The 22,715-nt window shown below is 44.8% G+C and overlaps 1 protein-coding gene across 1 annotated transcript in view; it reads right to left on the minus strand.

Moving 5' to 3' along the window:
* Window positions 1-22,715, minus strand: part of ARHGAP18 (Rho GTPase activating protein 18) — a 276,486-nt gene that overhangs the window by 73,203 nt on the left and 180,568 nt on the right. The window contains 8 exon segments of the mRNA XM_029596814.1: window positions 6,623-6,747; window positions 6,750-6,794; window positions 6,797-6,826; window positions 11,712-11,785; window positions 12,920-12,978; window positions 13,446-13,528; window positions 13,987-14,146; window positions 21,985-22,062. Coding sequence (XP_029452674.1) covers window positions 6,623-6,747; window positions 6,750-6,794; window positions 6,797-6,826; window positions 11,712-11,785; window positions 12,920-12,978; window positions 13,446-13,528; window positions 13,987-14,146; window positions 21,985-22,062 — 654 coding nt within the window.

Raw genomic sequence — 22,715 nt, forward strand, 5'->3', positions numbered from 1 at the left:
GCAGAAGTCAAAGAAAGAAGCCGATCCTTCTCCCTATAGAGATAGGTAGAACCCAGGGGTGCGGCTTAGGGAGGAGTGCGGGCTGATGCACCCACCATCCATTTTTTGGGTGTTTTTAGTAAAGACTCTGCTTTTCAATGTAGTATGCACAATTTCATTGCTGGGTCTGTACAGACTCCTCGCTTCACTGTAGAGTGAGTTACTGAGCTGAGCAGTCATGCAGGGAGATGATGCAGGGCATGCGTTTTTCTGGCTCCAGGCTTCTGCTGCAGTCTTCAGTGTTCTTGGGTTTGAGCCCTCATCAGGAGTAGTAGAAAGTGCAGGCAGCCACTCCGGTACCTATTTAATATTTAAAAAACAAAAAAGATATGCTATTGAGGGGAAGGAGGGGTTCATGTCTGTTCACATTGTTTCTGCCAGTGGCCATCTTGGCTCCTGCTTCCAGGGCCACTATTCTCCAATCCATGGCTTCTTCAGCTGCATGGGGTGATTTTGCTCTTGTGGGCGCGTTGTGTAGTGTAGGTGGTTTGTTTTCTGCTTCTCTGCTTACTTTTTGCATGCACTGGAAGATACTCTGGCTGCTCTTTGTTCCCAGGCCGCAGTCCTTCCACAGCATTTGGTTCCTTCTACTGTCTTAGATAATGACTGTTTCCATGCTGCACAACTGGTGATTACCGTAATTTATTTTTTCCTTCAGTCCCTCATTTCTATGAACACAAATTGATATTTGAGTAGCACTTTTACACAGTCCAATGTTAGCTAACATCCTGCTAATTTCCAGTGTGCATATGAAGGTATCATAAGAATCAGGCAAACGGCACAGTAATTTTACAAATGCATAACCATTTCTCAGGGCTTCCCATTCTTTTCAATCTCTGTTATTCTGCAGACAAACTGGCTTTTTGGCCTTATCCGCTTGGGCTAGAGTATCACATTTAATGCTCCTTGATGATTATCTGATAAGTCACTATGAGGACAAGAAAGGTTACAATTTTATATGGCGTAAATATACATGTTGATAGCAAACCTAAAGGGATTTTTCTTGGAGAATTTCAACCCCTTTTATCTACTTTACAGTTAAGTCAACTGCTTGCAGACCTATTCACAAAGCAGGTAATGTTCTTGACCAATTGATAATTCTGGATGAGTATGTTGATGAAAGGCTTGTTTCTGGATTATCGATTGACCCAGTATTGTGGTCAGATAATTTTTTGATCCAGTTTTGGTTGCATTTACCAGCTAGAAAAGGGAATTTGCTATGCCCAGAGGTCTGGAAGAAAGGGCGAAAGTCATTTAACTCAGATATTGCTTTAGTAAATTGAAACCTATGGAAGTCAACAGCTTAGGAGAGAGATAGTCAGTTTAATAACGCTAAAAGGGAATACTTCTCCAAATGGCTTATTGTCCACAAAACAGACTGTGTGAATAAATTACTTTTCTCAAAACGTTGTGTGAACCCTCAAACTGTTTGCCATGCATCAGGATTGAATTGTAAGAAATCTGCAAATTTTTGCATAAATAAAGTGGATGTTTTATTAAGGGAAGTGAAAGGTAATGAAGAATTTCAGATAACAACGCTGATCTTCATTCAAATCCAGTTTGGAATTCTTTTCAATACATTTCAGCTTAAGAGACTGAGGGGGATTTTGAATAAATTAGAGCAATCCACATGCTTGTTGGCTCCATGTCTTTCAGGGTTTTTTTGGACAATTAAGGAGGTGTTTTTGGATATACTGGTTAAAATAGTTATCTTTCTCTTCAAGAGGGGAATCTTCCTGTCATTTTAAAAATGGCAATTGTTCATCTGATGTTAAAATGTAATCTTCCAGGAAATATCTGTTCCAATTACAAACCTATTTCTAATCTGTCCACGATTGCTAAATTAATAGAAAAAAAATGGTGCCTACACAACTCAGAGTTTCTGAATGATCTTATGGCCATGAATCCACATTAGTGTGGATTTCAAAAGGGCCAAAATACTGAAACTTTATTAGTCTCAGTCTCTGAATTTTTTATTTAATGAAATGGACTAGTCAGGTGTCAAGAGTTTTTTGGAACATCTCAGCTGCTTATGACACTGGATGTCATATGACATCATTCATTACACAGATTGCATGAACTGGAAACAGAAGGGAGGTTCTTTGTTGGTTTACTTCCTTTTTGTCTGATAGACAACAGCAGGTTACAATAGAAGACCTGGGGGAATTCTGCACAAAAAAATTGAAAATTCTGTGCACAAATTTAGTAAATTCTATAAAATTCTGCACTCTTGTCAAAATAACATTTGTGCATCTATCTTCTCTCTCTCTCACACACACACATAAATAACACATTCATTCTCTTACATGCTCCCTCTTAAATACATGCCTATGCTCTCACACATTGTGTGTGTATGCCTGTGAGAGCCTATATGTAACACATAGGCTCCCACACGCACACAAATCATCCTGCATTTCAATACAATCCAGTACTTTCATTTAAAAAACTTTTTAAAAACATATAAATTTGTTCTAATATTTCCCAAATAGCAATAAAATATTTCAAAACATCTAGGGGGTAATTTTCAAAAGGAGTTACATGCGTAAATGTAGCTACTATTGTAGCAATTTTCAAAAGCCATTTACTCAAGTAAAGTGCACTTATGTGAGTAAATCTTATAGACAAGTCAATGGCATATATTGTAGCAATTTTCAAAAACCCACTTACTCAAGTAAAGTGAATTTACTCCAGTAAACCTGGTTTTTACTCGAGTAAATGCTTTTTAAAATCAGGCCCCTGATGAATAAAAAATCCAATTAAAAATGTTCTAATATTTTCCCCCAAAAAACCCCAAAAATATTTCAAAACTGTAAAACATCAAATTACACCCAATAATTAAAACTAATAAAGATTAAAACAATCTCTTGTTCGCCATACCTAGGCTCTCTTGATTTCCAGTCACCCTGAGTCTGTCGTGGATTGGGGTAGGTAAGGCTGCACAAACTATCTTCTCTCACACACACACACACAAATAACACATTCATTCTCTCCCATGTTCTCTCTCTCAAATACATGCCTGTGCTCTCACGCATTATGTGTGTGTGTGTTTGTGTGCGCCTGTGAGAGCCTAAATGTAACACATAAGCTCCTACACACACACACACACACATATATGCAGGCTCCCAATCTCTCTCTCTCACAGACACACACATAAGCAGGCTCCCAATCTCTCTCACACAGTTGTGCTTCTGTTCATTCTTCCCTTGGCATAATAAAATTTAAATGCCTCAACAAGCTCAGCTTATAAAAATCAGATTTCAGAATAGCTTTAATTTGAGTTGTATAGGTAACGGCTGAGTCTAATTGGAATCCTAAATCTATGACAGAATCTGACATACGGCAAAAACATGCCTTCTACTGTAAGGCCCAAACAAGAATCCGGAGCAGGGTTACAATAAATTTACATGATCTCTGTTTTTCCCAGATTTAGCATCAAGTGATTTTCACCCATCCATGTTTTAGACTCCCCCATACACAGGTCGATACAGTAAAGTGTGCTCCGTCGGAGCGCACTGTCAGCCTGCTCTGGACGCGTGTTTTCCCTTACCCCTTATTCAGTAAGGGGAGGAAAACACGCGGCCACCCGCGGCACCTAACAGCGCCCTCAACATGCAAATGCATGTTGATGGCCCTATTAGGTATGCGCGCGGGATACAGTAAGTAAAATGTGCAGCCAAGCCGCACATTTTATTCTAAGAAATTAGCGCCGACCTTTGGGTCGGCGCTAATTTCTTCCGGCGCCAGGAAAGTGCACAGAAAAGCAGTAAAAACTGCTTTTCTGTGCACCCTCCGACTTAATATCATAGCGATATTAAGTCGGAGGTCCCCAAAGGTAAAAAAAGTAGAAAAAAATAAAAATAAAAAATTTGAATTCGGCCCGTGGCTGTCGGGCCGAAACCGGACGCTCAATTTTGACGGCGTCCGTTTCCGAGCCCGTGGCTGTCAGCGGGCTCAGAGAGAACCGACGCCGGCAAAATTGAGCAGTCGGCTGTCAAACCCGCTGACAAGCCGCCGCTTCCTGACAAAAAGGAGGCGCTAGGGACGCGCTAGTGTCCCTAGCGCCTCCTTTTCCCCGTTTTTCCCGCGTCACCTCATTTAAATACTGAATCGCCCGCCACCGGCGAAGGGCCGGTGCGCGCGCCGGGAGAGCGGGCGTTCGTGTCCGCCTCTCCCGCGGTCTTACAGTATCGACCTGACAGTGGAGATAGTAAATGTTAGGTGGGTAACAGTTCAGCCTTCCACTAGAATAAACAGCTGAATATCATCTGCTAGATTTTGTAGAAGATATATATACATTATCTAAAATTTGATAAAGTGCTTGCATATAAATGTTAAAATAAATGACAAAACAGATCCTTGATGGACTCCCGTTTCATAGTAAGCACTGATTGTTGTTGGTCTATTTTACTCCTGGGAGAATTCTGCACTACTGCAGAATTTCCGCAGATTTACCCCCCTTGCGCAGAGTTTCATCTTTACCACGAAGAATCTAGGTCTCACCGTCACTCTTAGCTCAATCACAGGCAGGATTGTGGAAGTAATGGTTCCCCGAGCCTTCTAGAAGAGAAGAGGCCTAAACTGCAGAACTCTGCGGTCCCCAGAAAAGCTACAGTCACAGCAGCATGGAGCAGGCTCGCAGAAGCACAGCAGTGAATACAGCAGAGCTCCATGAGCCTGCCTGAAGACTTGGGCCAGGACCTTCACAAATGCAGCACAAAAAAAAAAAATGGAGGACGTTTGAAGAGGGAAACAGAGTGGCGCCGAAGTTAAAACAAAATAAAAGAGAGAGTGTGATCCAGCTGAGGGCCGCCAGAGGATAAGTCAACCTGGATTTCTGAAGAGCATCTCTCTCTCCTCCAACTTTGGCTCAGAGGGCTTTTCAACCAGTGGGTGCCCATTTATCAGAGCTAGTGAAAAATGTCTTTGCCTCCTTAAAATCTGAAGTCAGAAGAGAGAGAACCTGTCCAAGATGGAGGAAAATCTTCTCACATTTGGGTGATGGTCCAAGTTCCGTGCTGGGGCATACTTCACCTCAAGAGCATCCTGCATTGGAAGTAAGTCCTCACCATGAGGTGTGGATTCTCCTCCTCTAGGAAAAATCCCTTTGTGGACCATTGGATAAAAAAGTGAGATCTGTTTGCTTTAAGTTTCTCCTGGATGTTTCCTCCTCTCTGGATCGACAGAGTTCTCTGCTTTGGTTGCATTTGTCATCATCAGGTAATAGCTTAATATTCCCCCCATGGTAAAGGGACAAGGAGAGCTTCAAGGGGATTCCATCTGATCCACTTACAGACTTGCCATAGTATACTTCCCCTCCAGAGGATCGCTGCTACTCCAGGTTGTTGGATAAGCTGGCAAAAATTCTGCCTATCGGTGTCAAGAAAGCAAAGGAACTGAGAACAGATGTCTTCGGGCTTTTTTCAGTGTCTTCAAACCCAGTATATTCTGTGGATATCCTGGTTTACAAACTTCTCCAGGACTTTCAGATTAGGATGTGAGAGATGCCCTACATCAGGCCTTCCAGTGGGTCCAGAAGCTAGACTTGAAATATAGAGTGCAGGCTGCCCCAGGATTTGGGGTGGTCAAATTACTGCACCACTCTGTGCTGGCAGAACTAGAATTGAAGAGTGCTCAGCATACTCATGATCATATTTATATCTTCTATTTTTTACCCTTTTTCAGTTGAGGGAGGGGATCTTCTACTGTAATCATAACCCTACATTTTTAAACCATCTTTCCCTCTCAAGTCCAGTGTTTTTGTTTGTACTATATTCATGCCTTTGGTGGGCCTTAATACTAAAGATCATCTTCCAATTTAAATCTATGAGAAAAATACTTAGTACATAAGGCCCTTTTGTGTGTCAGAATGAGGCCTGCATGGTTTCTGAAAAAGAAATTACAGCAGCATCCAAATTTATTTAGATTCATAATGGTGGTAGTAGCTTAAGTGGAGAACTTCAACAACAGTAAACACTATTTCAGCAGAATAAAATAGAAGGATATTCATGGTTTGTTTTTTCAAATTGCAAACAATTCTCTGAAATCTGGTTCTGCTAGTATTATTGCTTTAAAATTTTGAAGTTGCAAAGAGTTCCATATTCAAAAGGTTATCAGCCAAAGATCGGGTCTTAACTGGAGAAAACGTGGGATTTGAATTTCCTGCAGCACTAACTGCTGATAATTTATACACGTAAGTATTTGGACAGATAAAAACTTTCCTGGATAAATAAGAGGCATTCTGAAGGGACACTAATTTAGCAAAGATAATGCTAATATTCAGCGTCATCCAATTCAGTTATCCGGGATAAGTATGGTCATGCTGGAGAGCAGCCCTAAAATTATAAAGGTATATTCAGCAAAACTCAACTAGCTGTGTTCCACTGACTATCAGAGTAAAGTTATCTGGGTACGTTTGTCTGGATAACCTATCCGCTCGCCGGCTCTTTGAATATTAACTTAATTTATTAAAATAGACATGTACTATTACCTCTAAGCTTCAGCCCCTATCTCCCGTGGTGCTATCATCCAAAACTATCAGAACATATTTCTTTAAAGTATCACTGAAAATGTTAAAGTTACTTACTGTCCAAAGGAGATTTTGATATTTAATCATAAGCAGCATGACATTGGCTGTCCCAGTGGCCATTGCAACCTCGCTTTGCTCCACAGTCTTGGAGCGAAATCCATGGAAGGAGAAGAGGTTGGGGCCATCACCATGGCGACATTCCGTAGAGTCATTTTATTCTTCTCTCGAGATCTATCACCCTCTGAAGGAATTCAAGCAGGACTAAATAAGAGCAGCATTTTAGGTGAAAGGAAAACAAGACAACAGAATATAGATTGTTGCCGCAGATTATGAAAAGGCTTCTCGTTTCCATTTCTGTGCATGCACTTATGAAGATAAAGGCAGGTACCGGGAGAAATTATACAGTGGCTGTAGAACGTCTCTAACCCTCCAAGCCAAAATTTGGTGGAAGCTCCTTCAGCAGCACTTACAGCTCTGAGTCTATTGGCATAGACACCACCGACTGTGCATACCTAGATTTGTTAATTAGACCATTCTTCTTTACAAAACTGTTCAACTTTCAAGTTTGTCAGGGAGCATCGATGCAGTGCCAGAACTAGCTTTTCTGTGCCCAGGGCAGATGTATAATTACACTCCCCCATCACCATCCCTCCCCCCCCCCAAACTTCATTTACCAGTGTCTGACAGCACTTTCCCCTTTAGCAGCAACGGCACAGCTATCTTTATGGTGGTGACAGCTCCAGCAAAGCACCCCTCTCTCTTTCCATCCTATCCAGTATCCTCCTCTTTCTCTTCCCTACTCCATGCCCAGCAATCTCTTTCTTTTCCCCTCCCCTTCCTTCCCCTGTATCCCCCTATCCCCCCCATTACCATTGTGCCTGCATTCTCCTTACTCCCCATTCCTTGCCCTGCATCCCCCCTCTTCCTCTCCCACTTCTTGCCCTGCATCCTACTACCACTTGCCCTGCATCGTCTTCTTCTCTCCCATCCACCCTCTACTATTTGTCTTGTATCCCCTTTTCACTCTCACCCACCCCTGCCCAGCAACAGGAGTCTCCCCCTCTCTCCTCTCCCCAATCTCCTGCACTGCAGCAGTCCCTTCTATGTCTTCCCTTTTCACCCCTGATATTCAGCAGCCCCCTCCCCTCCTCCCTGTCTCTCTTCAGGCTACAGTGCTATAGATCTCTCTGCAGCAGCAGAAGCAATAGCCGAAGAAAGCAGAGTTGCTTACCAGTAACAGGTGTTCTCCTAGGACAGCAGGATGCTAGTCCTCACAAATGGGTGACATCATCAGATGGAGCCAGGCACGGAACTTTGATCTCAAAGAATCTACAGCTTTCAACATGCCCTACTGAGCATGTTGCAGCTGTAGCTCATACTGTGCCCACTAGGCATAGCCCCTCAGTCTCTTTTTTTTCTGCAGGACCTGTGTGGTCATGGGAGTTGTGTGCTCATGGTATTACATCTTGCTCTCTTTCTCTATAGGTTTTTTAAGTGATTTTTTTTCTAGAGCTTTAGTTTGGTTTTTTTCCTTTACCTAAGGTTAGTTTTCTTTTCTTTCTCTTTTTGCCTCTGTTTGCCAGCCGCATGACGGGCCTTAGTCACTGTGCAGTCTGGCAGAGGTCTATTTCTTCCTTAAAACACAACCAAAACAAAAAAAAAAAAAACAAAAAAAAACTGTACCTGCAGTTTTAATTTCTGTGTTCTCTTCTTGCTCTATCTGTTTTTGTACCTTTTAATCCGATGCTGCCCAGAAGTGACTGATCCGTTTAGGCTGCTGAGCCTGGGACTTGCCCGAGTTCTACCGGCAGGTGTTCCATGTCATTTCACTGATCAGTTGGCATTGAATGGAGGTCAAACAGTGAAGAGATCGAGGACCATACCTTGGGGGGAGAGCTCATCCTCTCCAAACTCAAAGGAACTAGTCTCCATGGCCCTGGATGATGTAGCCTCCCCTCCTGCTTGCTGGTGATGGCAGTGCAGTCTCCCTGGGAGAGAGGGTGAGCAGGAGCCTGGTCAAGCAGCTTGCCTCCGCACCGTCGGTGAATATATCCAGAAAGTTCTAGATGGTAGCATAAGTTATATCTAGCTAACTTTTGACCTGCTATAAAGCAAATGTAAATTTATTCAATTAATTTAACCGGGTAAGTCCAAATATCAGCATTGCTAAGTTAACTGGATAAGTAGCTCCTCCCCAATCTGCCCACATCATGTCCACATGTTATCTGGCTAACCACTTTGCAGATCTCTATGGGAATTGCCCGCAAGTGAGCCATTGACTCTTTCATGGCTCTGACAGAATGATCCTTGACATGAACCCCAAGATGCAGCCCCGCCTGAGCTTAATAGAAGGAGATGCAATCTGCTAGCCAATTTGATAGTGTCTGGCAACAGCAATGTCCAACCTATTCCTATCAAAAGAAACAAAAAGTTGGGCGGACTGTCATTGGGCTTCTATCTGCTCCAGGTAGAAGGCTAAGGCTTGCTTGCAGTCCAAACTGTTTGCAGTGCTTGTTCGCCTTTTTTTATTTTTATTTCTTGGTGCGAATGATGCCTGGGAAAGAAAATTGGCAGAATGATTGACTTGTTAAGATGGAAACCCGTCACCACCTTAGGCAGGAACTTAGGGTGCGTACGCCAAGACCACTCTATCATGATAGTACTGAGTATAAGGTGAATAAGTCACTGAGGCCTGGAGCTCGCTGACCCTGTGCACTGATGTGACCACCACCAAAAATATGACCTTCCAGGTCAGGTCACAGATGCACAGTGGCTCAAAAGGAGCTTTCATCAACTGAGCCAATACCACACTGAGGTCTCAAGACACAGCGGGAGGGCCTTAGGGGAGGCTTCAACTGAAGCAGGCCCCGCATGAAACGTACCATGGTGGTATGCATCAATTGCACTAAGAAGAAGAACCCTGACAGAATTGGTTTTTAAGCCAGCCTCCGACAGGTGTAGAAGGTAGTCAAGCAGTTTTTGTGTGGGGCAGGAGAATGGATCTAGGGGCCTTCTGCTCACACTACACGGAAAAACTCCTCAACTTCAGTCCATAGCACTTTCTAGTGGAAGGCTTTCTGGAAGCCACCAGGACCCGAGATGCATCATCAGAAAGATCAAGTGGCTGCAGGATCAACCACTCAACATCCAGGCTGTGAGTGACAGGGCCTGGAGGTTGGGAAGCCGTAGCCTGCCCTGATCTTACGTGATGAGAACTGGGAAAGTCCCCAGACTGATCTATTTCCGGATGGACAACTCCCGCAGACCTGTCTCGGCCAATTAGGGGCTATGAGGATCATAGTCCCTCTGTCCTCGCGAAGCTTCAAGACAGTCTTCACCAATAAGGGATTTGGAAGATACACATACATTGCTCCAGTGATAGGCAAGGGCATCAGAGGCTGGTGTACCATCTGACCTGGACAGGGAGCGGAATCTAGGCACCTTCCGGTTACAGGGGTATGCAAACAGATCTACATCTGAGCTCCCCCAGAAATGATTCGCTACCCACTGGTCCAGGGACCACTTGTGGGGTTTGAAGGCTCAACTCAGCCTGTCTACCATCATGCTCTCTGTTCTGGCCAGATATCAGGACCAGATCTGGACCGCTTCCTGACACAGGAGGTATGATCCCTTGCCTTCCTGCTTGTTGACATACTACATGGCTATATGGTTGTTGGTCTGGATCAGAACAATTTTGTTGGACAGCCAATTTCTGAATGGCCATAGCATGTACCTGGTCACCCAAAGATCCAGGAAGTTGATTTGACAAGAACGCTCCTGAGCAGAACACAGTCCTTGGGTGCTGAGCCCAATTTGAGTAGGGAGACTCTGGAAGGATATCCCCCATTCCAAACTGAACAGTATCCGCCACTAACACAAACAGTCCCGGAGAGATGGGGTGACTTGGATGCAATCCTGGAGGCTCTGAGTGGCTTGGCACCATTGTGACCTCAGGGTAAATTGGGCTCTTCGTATATGTAGGTGTGCCAACCTCTGTCGCAATGGTCACTAGAGTGACGGCCCTATGGCTCGGCAGAGAAAGGCCCTGTTTAGCAGGGCTCCATGCAGTCCAGTTGAAGTGACAGAATGAGATGGGACTTTGGGTAGTTGAGAACGAACCCTAGTGACTCCAACACTCAGATTGTCAAGCACATGGACCAGATGGCCCCTGCCTGAGATATGCTCTTGACCAGTCAATTGTCTAGATTCAGGAAAACATGCACTCCCAGTCTGCAGAGGTGTGCCGCCACTATGGCTAGGCATTTCCTAAAGACTCGTGGGGCAGATGTGAGTCCGAATGGCAACACCTGGCATTGGAAGTGCTGTTCCCCCATCACAAATCGGAGATACTTCCTGTGACTGGGGAAGATCTCGATATGGATGTATGTGTCCTTTAGGTTGAGGGAGCATAACCAGTCCCCTTTCTTGCAAAAGGAGGATCAAGGTGCCCAGGGAAACCATCTCGAACTTTTCTTTTCTTAGAAACTTGTTCAAGGCCCTCAGGTCTAGCATTCGATGGAGTCCTCCTGTTTTCTTTGGAATTAGGAAATACCTGGAGTAGAATCCCCGCCCTCTTTGCCCTGGTGGTATGGTCTTGACCACTCTGACTGTTAAGAGAGCTCTGTCAGGTACTGGCCTCCAAAACAGGCACGGAGGGCAATTTGGTGGGACACCCAATAGATTTAATTGGTACCCCGGGCAGACGATGGACAAAACCCAATGGTCTGAGGTTACACTGGGCCACCAGTTCACAAAGATCCACAGCCTGCCCACGACCGGAGGCTCTATCATCCCAGGTAAGGGCAACTGGCTTACACTCTTCAGCCCAGTCAAAACCACATCCCCGGAGCTGTATGAGGAACTGGCTGGGGCTTGGGAGCTCTCTGCTGCCTGGAACGGCTGCAGAAGCTCTCATGGTGTGTATGGGATTGAGGAGGCGGAGGATAGTACTTCCTCTGGCAAAAGAAAGAGACTTCCTGTGCCTCTGCCTCGACAGCCTCTTAGATGAGGAGGACGGGTCCTGAGTGCTGGTGGAGAATTGCTGGAGGGTTTCATGATAGTCCCAGAGTTGGGCCACAGCATCCTTCAATCTATTTCCAAAGAGATTCTCTCCAATGTACGGCATGTCAGCGGGTTATTCCTGTACCTCTGGTCTGAGATCTGAAGCCAGCAGCAATGCCAAGCTGCAGGCACTGATTCACGCTGCACAGACCCTTGATGCTGTTTCAAAAACAAACATCATAGGTAGCACGGACTTCATGTTTTCCACACTCCAAACCCTTGTGCACCAGCAACATGAGGGTGTCTTGCTGCTGTTAAGGCAGCTGCTCAGCCACCTCCTGCACCTGCTTCCAAATGGCCCGAGTATTGGCTCATGTAGAGCTAGTAGGCAGTGATATGGGCAATAACCAAGGCACCTTGGAACACCTTCCTCCCAAGAGTGTCCAACGCTCTGTGGTCCTTTCCCAGGGAGCACTGAGGAGTGGGTACAAGAGCGCTTGGCCCTCTTTAGGGCAGATTCAACCACCACTGATTGGTTGGTAGGGCAGCTGACGCTTATTGAATCCAGAAGCCTTTTGGACAAGGTAAAACCCATCTGCCTTCCTATTCATGGGAGGCACTGTGAAGGATTGTTCTCAAATCCTCAGCAGCATCTCCATAAGGATCTAGTGTATAGAGATTGCCACAATCTCCTTAGGAGGCTCACAAACTGAAGAACCTCAAGCATTTTATGCCTTTCATCTTCTTCAGTCAAAAGCTAGAAAGGGTTGGCCTCCGCCATCACCCTGACAAATTTTGTGAAGGTCAAGTCCTCAGGTGTTTTTTCTGCCCATCCACTCTCTGGTGGGACAGAGATTGCACCCCGGGTTGAGACTTTTCTTAGTAGGAAGCCTGGAGAGACTCAGTGCACACCACTTGGATTCAGGGAATGGGGAACCCCGTTTTTGGTGCTGAGTAGGTTAGAGAAGACCTGCCCCTCTATGCCTCTATGAGGACAGAGGAAGACAGTGACCCGAGGCCAGGACTTCCCGGTGTTTGCTCTAATTTGGGGGAAGAGGTTTTGTTAAAAGATCTGGGAGAAAGTTTTTGCTGCCCCTCTTCTTCCTACTCATCAGCAGGACCTTTCGGAGCTGCTTGTTTCCAGCCTGGATTCCTTCCATCAGGGATCCCAAAAGAAAGATCAATAAAGAATCAACTAACAGAGTAAAGAGACATTTAGGATCATTGAGGATCTCTACCCAGTGTTTTCATCCCTGGGGAAAGAAAGATGACGTTCAACCCTCTGTGCCAAGACTATTTTTGTCCATTTTTAAGCAGGGTTGAAGCAAGATCCCTGCCAAAACACAAGAGTACCTTGTCCATCTAGGGCCTTCACTATTCCACACCCTGGATGGTGGCGAGAGCCCAAGTCCCTGTACGGAAGACTCATGCACAGATTGAGAGAAAGAACCATTACCAAGTCACTTTCCTGTGATACTAAGGAGCAAGTCATTTGTGCCGTATCACAACTGCTTACCTATCAGTAAACTTTATGTCTGGACACTACTTCCGAGTCTGGAATGAGTTTTGGCACTTGTAGCCCAGAGTGGAATCCATACCAGTGTGTACCGCTCCCCAAGGGTTATAGAGAACTACAAACCACCCTGAGCACTCAGGGGCCCTGAAAGGATGCTTTCCACATGGACACCTTGGGGAAGAACAGATACGATGATTCAGCTAGCCAGGGCTCCAGCCCCGAAGAGATAACAAATAAGTTTATGGCCTCAGAGTGCAGACTGCCTCCCGGGATGGGGTTACAGAAATGTGTCTAAAAAACTCTAAACACACTGCTTTTGTTTCCAAATACATACATTAATGAAAATTAAGTAACTCGTTCAACCTTTAGAGCGTCTCTGTTTGCATCAGGTAAGAGGAGCATAAGGAGATTCAGAGCCTGTAGTTGATGCTTCTTAGTTGGAAGATCTGTAAACAAATGGGAAAATAAAATACAAAAATCAATCTCTCTCTCTCTCTCTCTCTATATATATATATATATATAAATTTACATTCGGAAAGCACACAATCATGACTTTGTTAAGTTACTATTAGGGGAAACTCAAGAGGTATAATCTTGGTTTTCACTTGAGATTTGCAAGTGAGCAATATTTTTGTAAAAGAACAATCGGAATAAGCAGCAGGAGTAGGATTTTGCTTCTTTTTTTTCTTTAATTCAACACAAAATATCACTTTTTACAATTACAAAGTTATGGTTATATCTTTAGTTATGTAATGAACTGGATTGAAATTGGTTTAAATTTCTACTACAAGCCACTACTGAAGGCTTATTTGTATGTCGTGGCTCAGTTATCTTAGAAACGGCATCCTTCACCCCTGAGGTAAGACAAAACACCCTCTCTTTAAAAGTAAAGAACAGGACTTACTGCGCACGGACTGAAAAGCTTTGAGGTATTCCACAGTCAACAACGGCTGGGGCAGTTCTCGGATGAAGAATTTTAGAAGACTGGCTGCATCATGCTGCTTTACACTATCCCAGTTGAAAGTTCCTTCATAAAATTTGTTTTCCAGTTCTTGGCAAAGACTCTAAAATACGATAAGAAGAAAATTGTGCTTTCATACAGGTAGAAGAATACCGAGCAGATTCAAAGTCATCGGGTGTAAATATTAGCTGATGGGACAGAGGAAAAAACCTGTAATTAGGAATTTACACACCTTAAATAACTACTAGCTGATATCTGATGAAATTCTTTGGAGACCTCCATTCACTTCCTCCTCCCACAGCCTGATCCAAGCACATTCCAACTCTCCTCCCCAATCCAGCCCCAAAACACTCTTTACCCCCTCCCCAGTACACTGTAGCTCCTCTCCCATCACACCAGTTGCAGATATTTGGCAGCATCCTACTCCCAACCCAAACCCAGCACTTTCATCCCATTCCCTGCTCTAACCTGATCCAAGCAATCATGCTATTTACCTCTCCTTCCCATCTGTCTGCTTCTTTCTGGCTCCAAGGCCTTCTTTTCCCCAGCCACCTGTCACTGTGACTCCATATGATCCCACCGTTCTCTTGTTTCCTGTTGTCCTACAGACAAGCCTTGGTGTCTGCTACCAGAGTAGGCTCCTCTGCAGCAGGTGAGTGCTTGTGTGCACTAATGCACACATACACAATATCCCAGTCCCATGGTCCATTGGTCTCCTATCAGAGTACACATGTAACTTGCAAGTTATGCATGTATGCATACGCACGTAACTTAGAATTTATGTGCATAACTGCATAACTCGGAATTTACATGCATACACTCTGCTCTATGCACTTAGCTCAATGTTGACCTCAGTGGATGGTGGGGAGTGCATGCTTACTGATGTCCACATGCTCACTTCTTCAACTGTCGATACACACCATCAGAGTGAATAGTGTTTATGATTCAACAATTTATGGCCCTAGACAACTCTTTAAAATTTATTGCAGGAGATTATAACAGAGTATGAAATAGAAAGTGGGATTTTAAAACATCCTGTTGACCTACTCTGATCAGAACATAAGAACATGCCATACTGGGTCATACCAAGGGTCCATCAAGCCCAGCATCCTGTTTCCAACAGTGGCCAATCCAGGCCATAAGAACCTGGCAAGTACCCAAACACCAAGAAGATCCCATGCTACTGATGCTAGTAATAGGGATGTGCAGAGGGACAGCATACGTTGCATTCGGTATTCGTATTCGTCGGGGGCTGACGCATTGCATTCGGCAAGGGTGGCCCCTGATACATTATGCATTCATTCTTATTCGTTTCCTAGCTAAAATTGAATTAACTATAACCCCCCCTCCTGACCCCCCCCCAAGACTTACCAAAACTCCCTGGTGGTCCAGCAGGGGGTCCGGGAGCGACCTCCTGCACTCAGGCCGTCTGCTGCCAGTATTCAAAATGGCGCCGATAGCCTTTGCCCTTACTATGTCACAAGGGCTACCGGCGCCATTGGTCGGCCCCTGTGACATAGTGAGGGGCAAAGGCTATCTGCGCCATTTCGATTACTGGCAGCCAATGGCCCGAGTGCAGGAGATCGCTCCAGGACCCCGCTGGACCATCAGGGACTTTTGGCAAGTCTTGAGGGACTGGCTGAATGCAGAGAAAAAAAAATTTCAGGTCTTGGACTCAATATGATGGAACCAACTATCTATTGCTATTCGCGAAGAGGGCAGTATTAAGACCTTTACAAAAAAATGTGAAAACTCATCTATTCCAGGAAGCTTTTAATTAATAATTTTATTTTATAGATTAATAATTATATACATGAAAAGTGATCTCTTTTGTTCTGTGTATGACAGTTAACGATTTTTATTTTATCTTCGTTCTAAGTACTGTTTTTATTGTTGTATTCTTTGCTATTATGTACATTTATACTGTAAGCCGCTTTGACCCAAGGATAAAGAGGCATATAAATCTTAAAAATAAATAAGTAAATGCTACTATGAGTAGAAAGAGAGACAGGTAAGAGAAGGGAATTAAACACAGAAGAAACAATGAGCCTGTGTTAACCTGGGTAGCCTGCATGGTCCAGTAGTTACTGCCCTTAACAGAAGGAATGACGGGGGGGGGGGGGGGGGGGGGGGGGGGGGGGGGGGGGGGGGGGGGGGGGGGGGGGGGGGAAGAGATAACTTGCTTAGAGCGGCAGTTACTACCCTGAAAAAAAAACAAACATGCTGGCCAGACTGGATGGACCATAGAGTCTTTTCCTGCCATCATTTACTAACTTACTATTAGGCCGATACAGTAAGGACACATAAGAAAGAGTGCGGCAGTGCCGGGCGCACCCTCGTTTGCCGCACGCACAATTTGGTTCACATACCGCCCGATACAGTATTCAAATGAGACACAAATGCAATCGGTGTCCAAAGCGCGTCCATGAAGCGGTAGGCGTGCGCAATCCATTTTACTGTATAGGGCGGTATACAGCGCCTATACAGTATCCTGGGTGTGCTGGTACCTGTCATTTGAAATGTCATTCCACCAGGAAAGTGGATGGTTCTACAGACCCCACTGCCTTGAGCGCCCGGCTGGACGTCCAAACCAGAAGTCCAAGGTCACAGCTTGGACGTCCAGCCTGGGCGCTCAAGGCAGGGGGAAGGCCCATGAAGCAAGTACCACACACTAGTTACTCACCAAAATACTCTTTCTTCATGTGCAGTACCAGCTCCTTCTCCAGTTCCAGGGACTGACTGCACAGGCTGGAGCATGGACTGGCCTGCAGCGGGCTGCGCAGTGAACCTCAGGGTCGTCCGGAGCCCTGTAGCGCGAGTCCGAGTAGCTGGAGCGAGGGCCGACGTGCCGCTGGTCAAAGCCCATGCTGATGCCGTTGTACCGGTTGCTGCTGGGCTTGCTGCCGCTGTCATAGCTGATCAGGTCGTGGCGTGCATTCATGCGCCTTCCCGCTGCCTCGAGCGCCCAACTTGGAAGTCCAGGCGGGCGCTCAAGGCAGCGGGAAGGTGCATGAATGCACGCCGCAACCTGAGTGCCCGGCTGGACTTCCGATGTCACGGCGTGCGTTCATGCGCCTTCCCGCTGCCTCGAGCGCCCAACTTGGACATCCAGGTGGGCACTCAAGGCAGCGGGAAGGCGCATGAACACACGCCATGACCTCTGACGTCCAGCCAGGCGCTCAGGTCGCGGCGTGCGTTCTTTGAAAAATGTTAAAGATTTACTAGAACTGGCTGACACCTGTGCCATGGAATGGGGAAGGCTGATAAGCTCTGGAATAAGGTCTTGAAAACTTTTAAGGTGTCACTGTTTTTGTGATATTATCAGAGCAATGATCTGCTCTCTGGGGGCAAAAAAACTACGGAGAAGACGGGTGTGGCTGGACAAGGGTGGGAGTGCCTCAGTGGCTCTGCCAGATTCCATGATTGAAAAAGGGAACTTGGAGCATCCAGCCTCCAATTTAAGAACGAGATTATTATATCATCAGTACTAGTGTGTGCCTGAGGAAATGTAAAGAGCTACAGGAGGACTGAAAGTTACTTCTGCTTCCCCGTGCCAAAGTAAGGGAGAAGGACAGTTAATTGTAAGGATTTAGATAGGCATGCAGTGCTATTTTACCCTGCCTTGAGCGCCCGCCTGGACATCCAAGTTGGGCGCTCAAGGCAGCGGGAAGGTGCACGAACGCACGCCGCGACCCGAGCGCCCGGCTGGATGTCCGAGGTCACGGCGTAGGGTGTGTAGGGATAGGGCCTGATACAGGAGCTCGTGCCCACTGGAAGTCAGTGGCGACAAGGAGCCCAGACCCACGAGAAGGCCAGAGGAGCCCCCAGAAATGGTGTCCGTTGTTCCCTATGGAACCGAAGTACTCTGACGTTAAGCGCAGTGGTGCTAGGTTGGGTTACTTTTTCCCCCCCTTGTGCGAGAAGCATTTTTTTTTCTGTGGATTGGGTTGGTTTGGGACTGGGCGGCTCAGTTCTAGCAGTCCTCTTTGTTGCTGGCATGTGGTGCTTTTTTTTCTTTCCTGCGGGCAACTCAACCAGTAGTTAGTGATGACTCTTCGGCCGGAGCCAGCGGTGGCATAAACTGCAGTGCGACAGAACGGATTCAGATTCAGAGAACTGCTGCTGGGCTTCAGCCGGCGCTCAAGGCAGCGGGAAGCTGACTGAACACCACACTAACGCCAGGGTCTGGGTAGGCGGTAAATTTGCAGGTTAAAGACGTGGCAAAATAGCTGGTTAAAAAGGAGATAATCTGGGCGCACGTTGCTGTATCGGAGGGAATAGATAATCCAAACATTAACATACCATATACATGCGGCAGGAGGAAAGGGATACGCATCGATTTCAGTAAGCAGTAAGGACGCGTAAAACCAGATACTGAATCGCGGGTTAGAAATACACGTCCAAAATGTGCGTACAAAGCGGGTTAAAAACAGGGTAACCGCGGCCGCACTTTATTGTATCGGCCTGTATGTAAGCAGACGAATGAATTAATTACTGGTAAAATCTGTTTGGCAACATGAAAACCTGGAATAGACTGACAAAAGTGGCACGGCCCAGGCTGGACTTTTTTTTTTTTTTTTTTTAATATAATTTTGATTTTAAATCATTTTTTATAAAAACAAACAATAAAAGTTCTCACAGATTGGCACATTTTAAATAACAGTATTACCTAAAGAGTAGTTTGTTAACATTGCTGCTTTAATACACTAATGGAACATTTGAATTAAACAAGCTGAAAGTTAACTAACAGGTAAAATGCTCTCAAAATATATAAAACTGGCTAGTTCTCATGTGACTTGTAGCTTTGCCAGAGTGTGAACGGAATATTGAAGCATTGCCAGGGAGTGAACAGAGTATTGCAGCCCTGGACTTGAATGAAAAGAAGCTGTTAAGATTATTTTCTATTTTGGAAGATGCAAAATAATAACTGCTATACTATAAGGGAAGAAATCAGCTGTAAAAACATGGGGAGGCTGATATTCAACACTACCTAGTCGAATAGATAAGGACTTATCCAGCTAAGTGGTAGCTGCTGAATATCTGGCTACGTTCAGCGGACGCAACTTAACCAGATAATTATTTTTCTTCTAAGCATACAGCCGTATATCTTGGGGATAGGCAATGGGTGGAGAGACTTATCTGGTAACCTTAACTAAGTACCAATATTCAGACTTATCTAGTTAAGTTAATCCATTAAGTTGGTCCTCCTCAATAGCAAGTCTAAATTTAGCTGGATATAACTTATCCGGCTAACTAGAACCTATCTGGGTATATTTAATAGCTCAGGTTATCAGGCTAAATATCATGTTTTTGAATATTGGGCCACTTATCTTATTTATTTAACAGTTTTTTATATACCGACAGTCGTGACATCCCATCGGTTTATCTGGCTAAAATCCAGGGGCTGATTAATTTAGGAGAATTTCATTTGTATCTGGCTAAGTTAGCGAGATGGCTTTAAGCCTGCCTCAGTCTTAAGTTAACCAGCCTTATGTGCCTGGTAAACGTAAGACTTAACCAGCTATATACAAAAGAATATAGCTGCTTAAGCGGCACTGTATAGAAATAAAAAGTGCACTGAGGGCCTGTGGCCAGATGCCCAGCCTCCCTCCAACATTTTATAACCGGCCTTATCAGTCTGAGCATTTCCCACTAACCCCCAAACCCTTTCAAAAGGGTTTTACAAAGTTGTGGTGTCTGCAGGTCAGCCCCCCACCTCCTTCCCTGCTTAATTTCTTAGCTCCTTCTTGCCCCCTCTCCACCTAAATGCAACCTCAGGCACTGGATCCCCCCTCCCCCAAATCTTGAAAACCCCAGTCCGCAAAGAGCTATTCTCTTACCTGCTCCTGGTACTTCCGGCGAAGCTCTGACAGCAGCCATGCAGGAAACGTAAGCTGGCAGCATTACTGTCAGAGGGGTCCAATGGGGGAGGGGGGGGAACGGTGCCTAAGCAGTAGAGGGTGAAGAAGGGGGAGTAGGAGGGAGCCTTATCAAGAAGTTAAAAAAACAAAAAAACCAAAACAAAACAGGTGAGGAGTGGGGAGGGCCGATCTGCGGACCCTATAGCTTATTTGTAATCCTTTAGAGGGGTTTGGTGGGGATGGGGGAGATCATCTCAGCTGGCCCAGTTATGAAATATTGGAGGGAAGGGGTAGTAGTTATCTGGCCACAGGCTTGCAGCGCACTTTTTATTATTATATATTTTTTTTAATACAGTACCTCTTAACTGGCTATGGTTTTTTTTTTGTTTTTTTTTTAAATACAGCCAGTTATCCATCCACATACAGCCAGATAACTTTAAAACATAAGCAGTTATCTTCAGACACACTGGGTCATTTATCATTTTGTGTTAGATAGCGCAATGCATGCTAATATGCAAATGTCACATTAGTTATGCAAGTGGGAGGCGTTTGGGCGGAGTTAATGGTAATGAGCGGCTCCTAACGTAAAATGCACTGCAACACGGGAAATAGCTAAATCCTTTTTTCTGAATGTTATGCCCGCGTAACCAACCAAAAAGGTTTTTATCGCCGGTTTTGAGAGAGAGAGAGAGAGAGAGAGAGAGAGAGAGACACACAACAGACCACCTCTGAAGAGGTCAATACATAAATTTACTATTTATACCACTGTAAGAGGGGGCACTTTTATATATACAGTCAGAGGTACAAACAACAAAGTTGATATCACTGAATATTTTCTGTCATTTCGAGCGATGAAAGGTAAAAGAGGAGTTGATTTATACAATGTACTCTCTACCTAGCAGGATGCGCACACACACACACTCTCTCTCTCCCCCTCCCCACCGAACCAGCCTGTGCGATAAAAACCTTTTCGGTCGGTAACGCAGATTAATCAGCATGTGAAAATAGCATAGGTGCAATAAATGTATCGTGTGTTGCAGAAGTTTCCTATGCGATGCAGGAAAATGGAAATTATTCTAAACATGCCCCCCCTTTTTTTTTTTTTTTTTATCGTGGGAGCTATTTCTGCTATATTTATTCGGGATGTGCAAAACCCGAACCTTTTGGTTTGGGCTTTGTTTTCGGCCTGCCGCGGGAAATATCGTATTTCCCGTGGTTCAGCCTTTGAAATTCGGGGGGGGGGGGGGGGGGGGGACGACCTGAATTTCGGGTTAGTGCGCACTAACCCTAAAAAGTATTTTTCCTGAAATTTTGGGAAAAATTAGTTTGGGTTTCGGGGTCCCCGAACCAGGATGAATGCCCATCCTTAATATTTATAGCATTTTGATGAATCTAGAGGATAGCCAGGTTTTTAAGCTTTCCAGTTACATCAAACCAGTGTGATTTGTAGTTTTTTACAGGAATGTCAGTATATAAAAAAGTCAAAATAAATGTAGCCAGATAACTTTAGGCAACTATATTCAGCAGGATGTTTATCCAACTAAGGTCTAGATTTATCAAAATATCACATGCAATAGGAAAGGGGCGTGTTTTATGGTAATAGCCTATTTATCGCAATGTGTGTTATCTTGGCGCTTTGTATAGGTATTACCGCAAAGTGCGTTGACTTTTTGCACTTTGTGGTAATACCTACATAATTGCTCATTTCACCACTGGGGGGAGAGCGAGAGACTGCCTATCTACAAGGCCTTTTAGTAGTTAGCTATTTATGCTTCTATAGGAGGCATGCGAAAAAACCATAACGTGAATTGATAAATGACCCTATAAGCTGGATAACTTGTCTGCTCGCCACATACTGAATATGCACCCCCCAGAGTAACCTGCACATTTTCAAAATCAGTTGGCCACAGAGAAGTCCATTTTTCCTTTGCTGGAGAAAATGCATTAGCTTCGGCTGAGTAAGTCACTACCCAGCTTTATATACTAAAGTTCTGGAGAGTATCATGAAAAGAATTGTGATGGCATAGAACCGGAAATGGTTAATTCTGAGGATCATTTTGGAAATTCAGTAAAAGGTTACCTTTATTCTTGTGGCAACACCTGGTACCCGAAGAATGCCTTCAGTTTCTAATCCTCTGTCTTCTATATGGGAAACCAGCTGGAAATATATTAAAATTATGTTTGAAGCTAGCATTCAAATTAGAATATTTTTTATAACTACATCTAATAATTACAACCTGCTTTGACAGCAAATAATGTGATGCTGCCAGGTTTTTTTTTTTGTCTTCCAATTATCTCCTGCTTGCCAAGAACACTTAATTCTACTATTACTGCCCTTACGGGTTGGCTTGAACAGAAAATATTTACCAGGAGAAGTTAGCAATTTAATTTCTGGACGTTTAAGGGCTGTTCAGGTCATGGGGATGTGAACTGAGAAACATGCACAGTTCAATGAATGGAAACTTTGAGCGCTATATAATATTAAAGAAAGGGAGGTACAGCTGGCATGGTTTACTAGTTGGAGAACATGACTGGGAGATAGACACGGATTCTGCAAGAGACCTCACTTCCCTGCATCTACCTCTCTCACCAACAACAGAAATGGGAGGGGTTCTGTACCACGCTATGAAGTCCTCTGGAGAGAACCTAAAGGGGAAGGGAGCAATTGCCTTGCCTGAATATTGGATGAGCCAACTTACAAAAGCTCTCCCTGTTCAGGTCTGAGATGACAATTGATCGGTGGGGAAAGGGGAGGATGTTTCAAGAACCCAGCAGCCACCTGCCTGCAGGCTCTTCCGTCCACCTGCCTGC

The sequence above is a fragment of the Rhinatrema bivittatum genome, chromosome 3 (genome assembly GCF_901001135.1).
Source record: "Rhinatrema bivittatum chromosome 3, aRhiBiv1.1, whole genome shotgun sequence".
Taxonomy (NCBI): Eukaryota; Metazoa; Chordata; class Amphibia; order Gymnophiona; family Rhinatrematidae; genus Rhinatrema; species Rhinatrema bivittatum.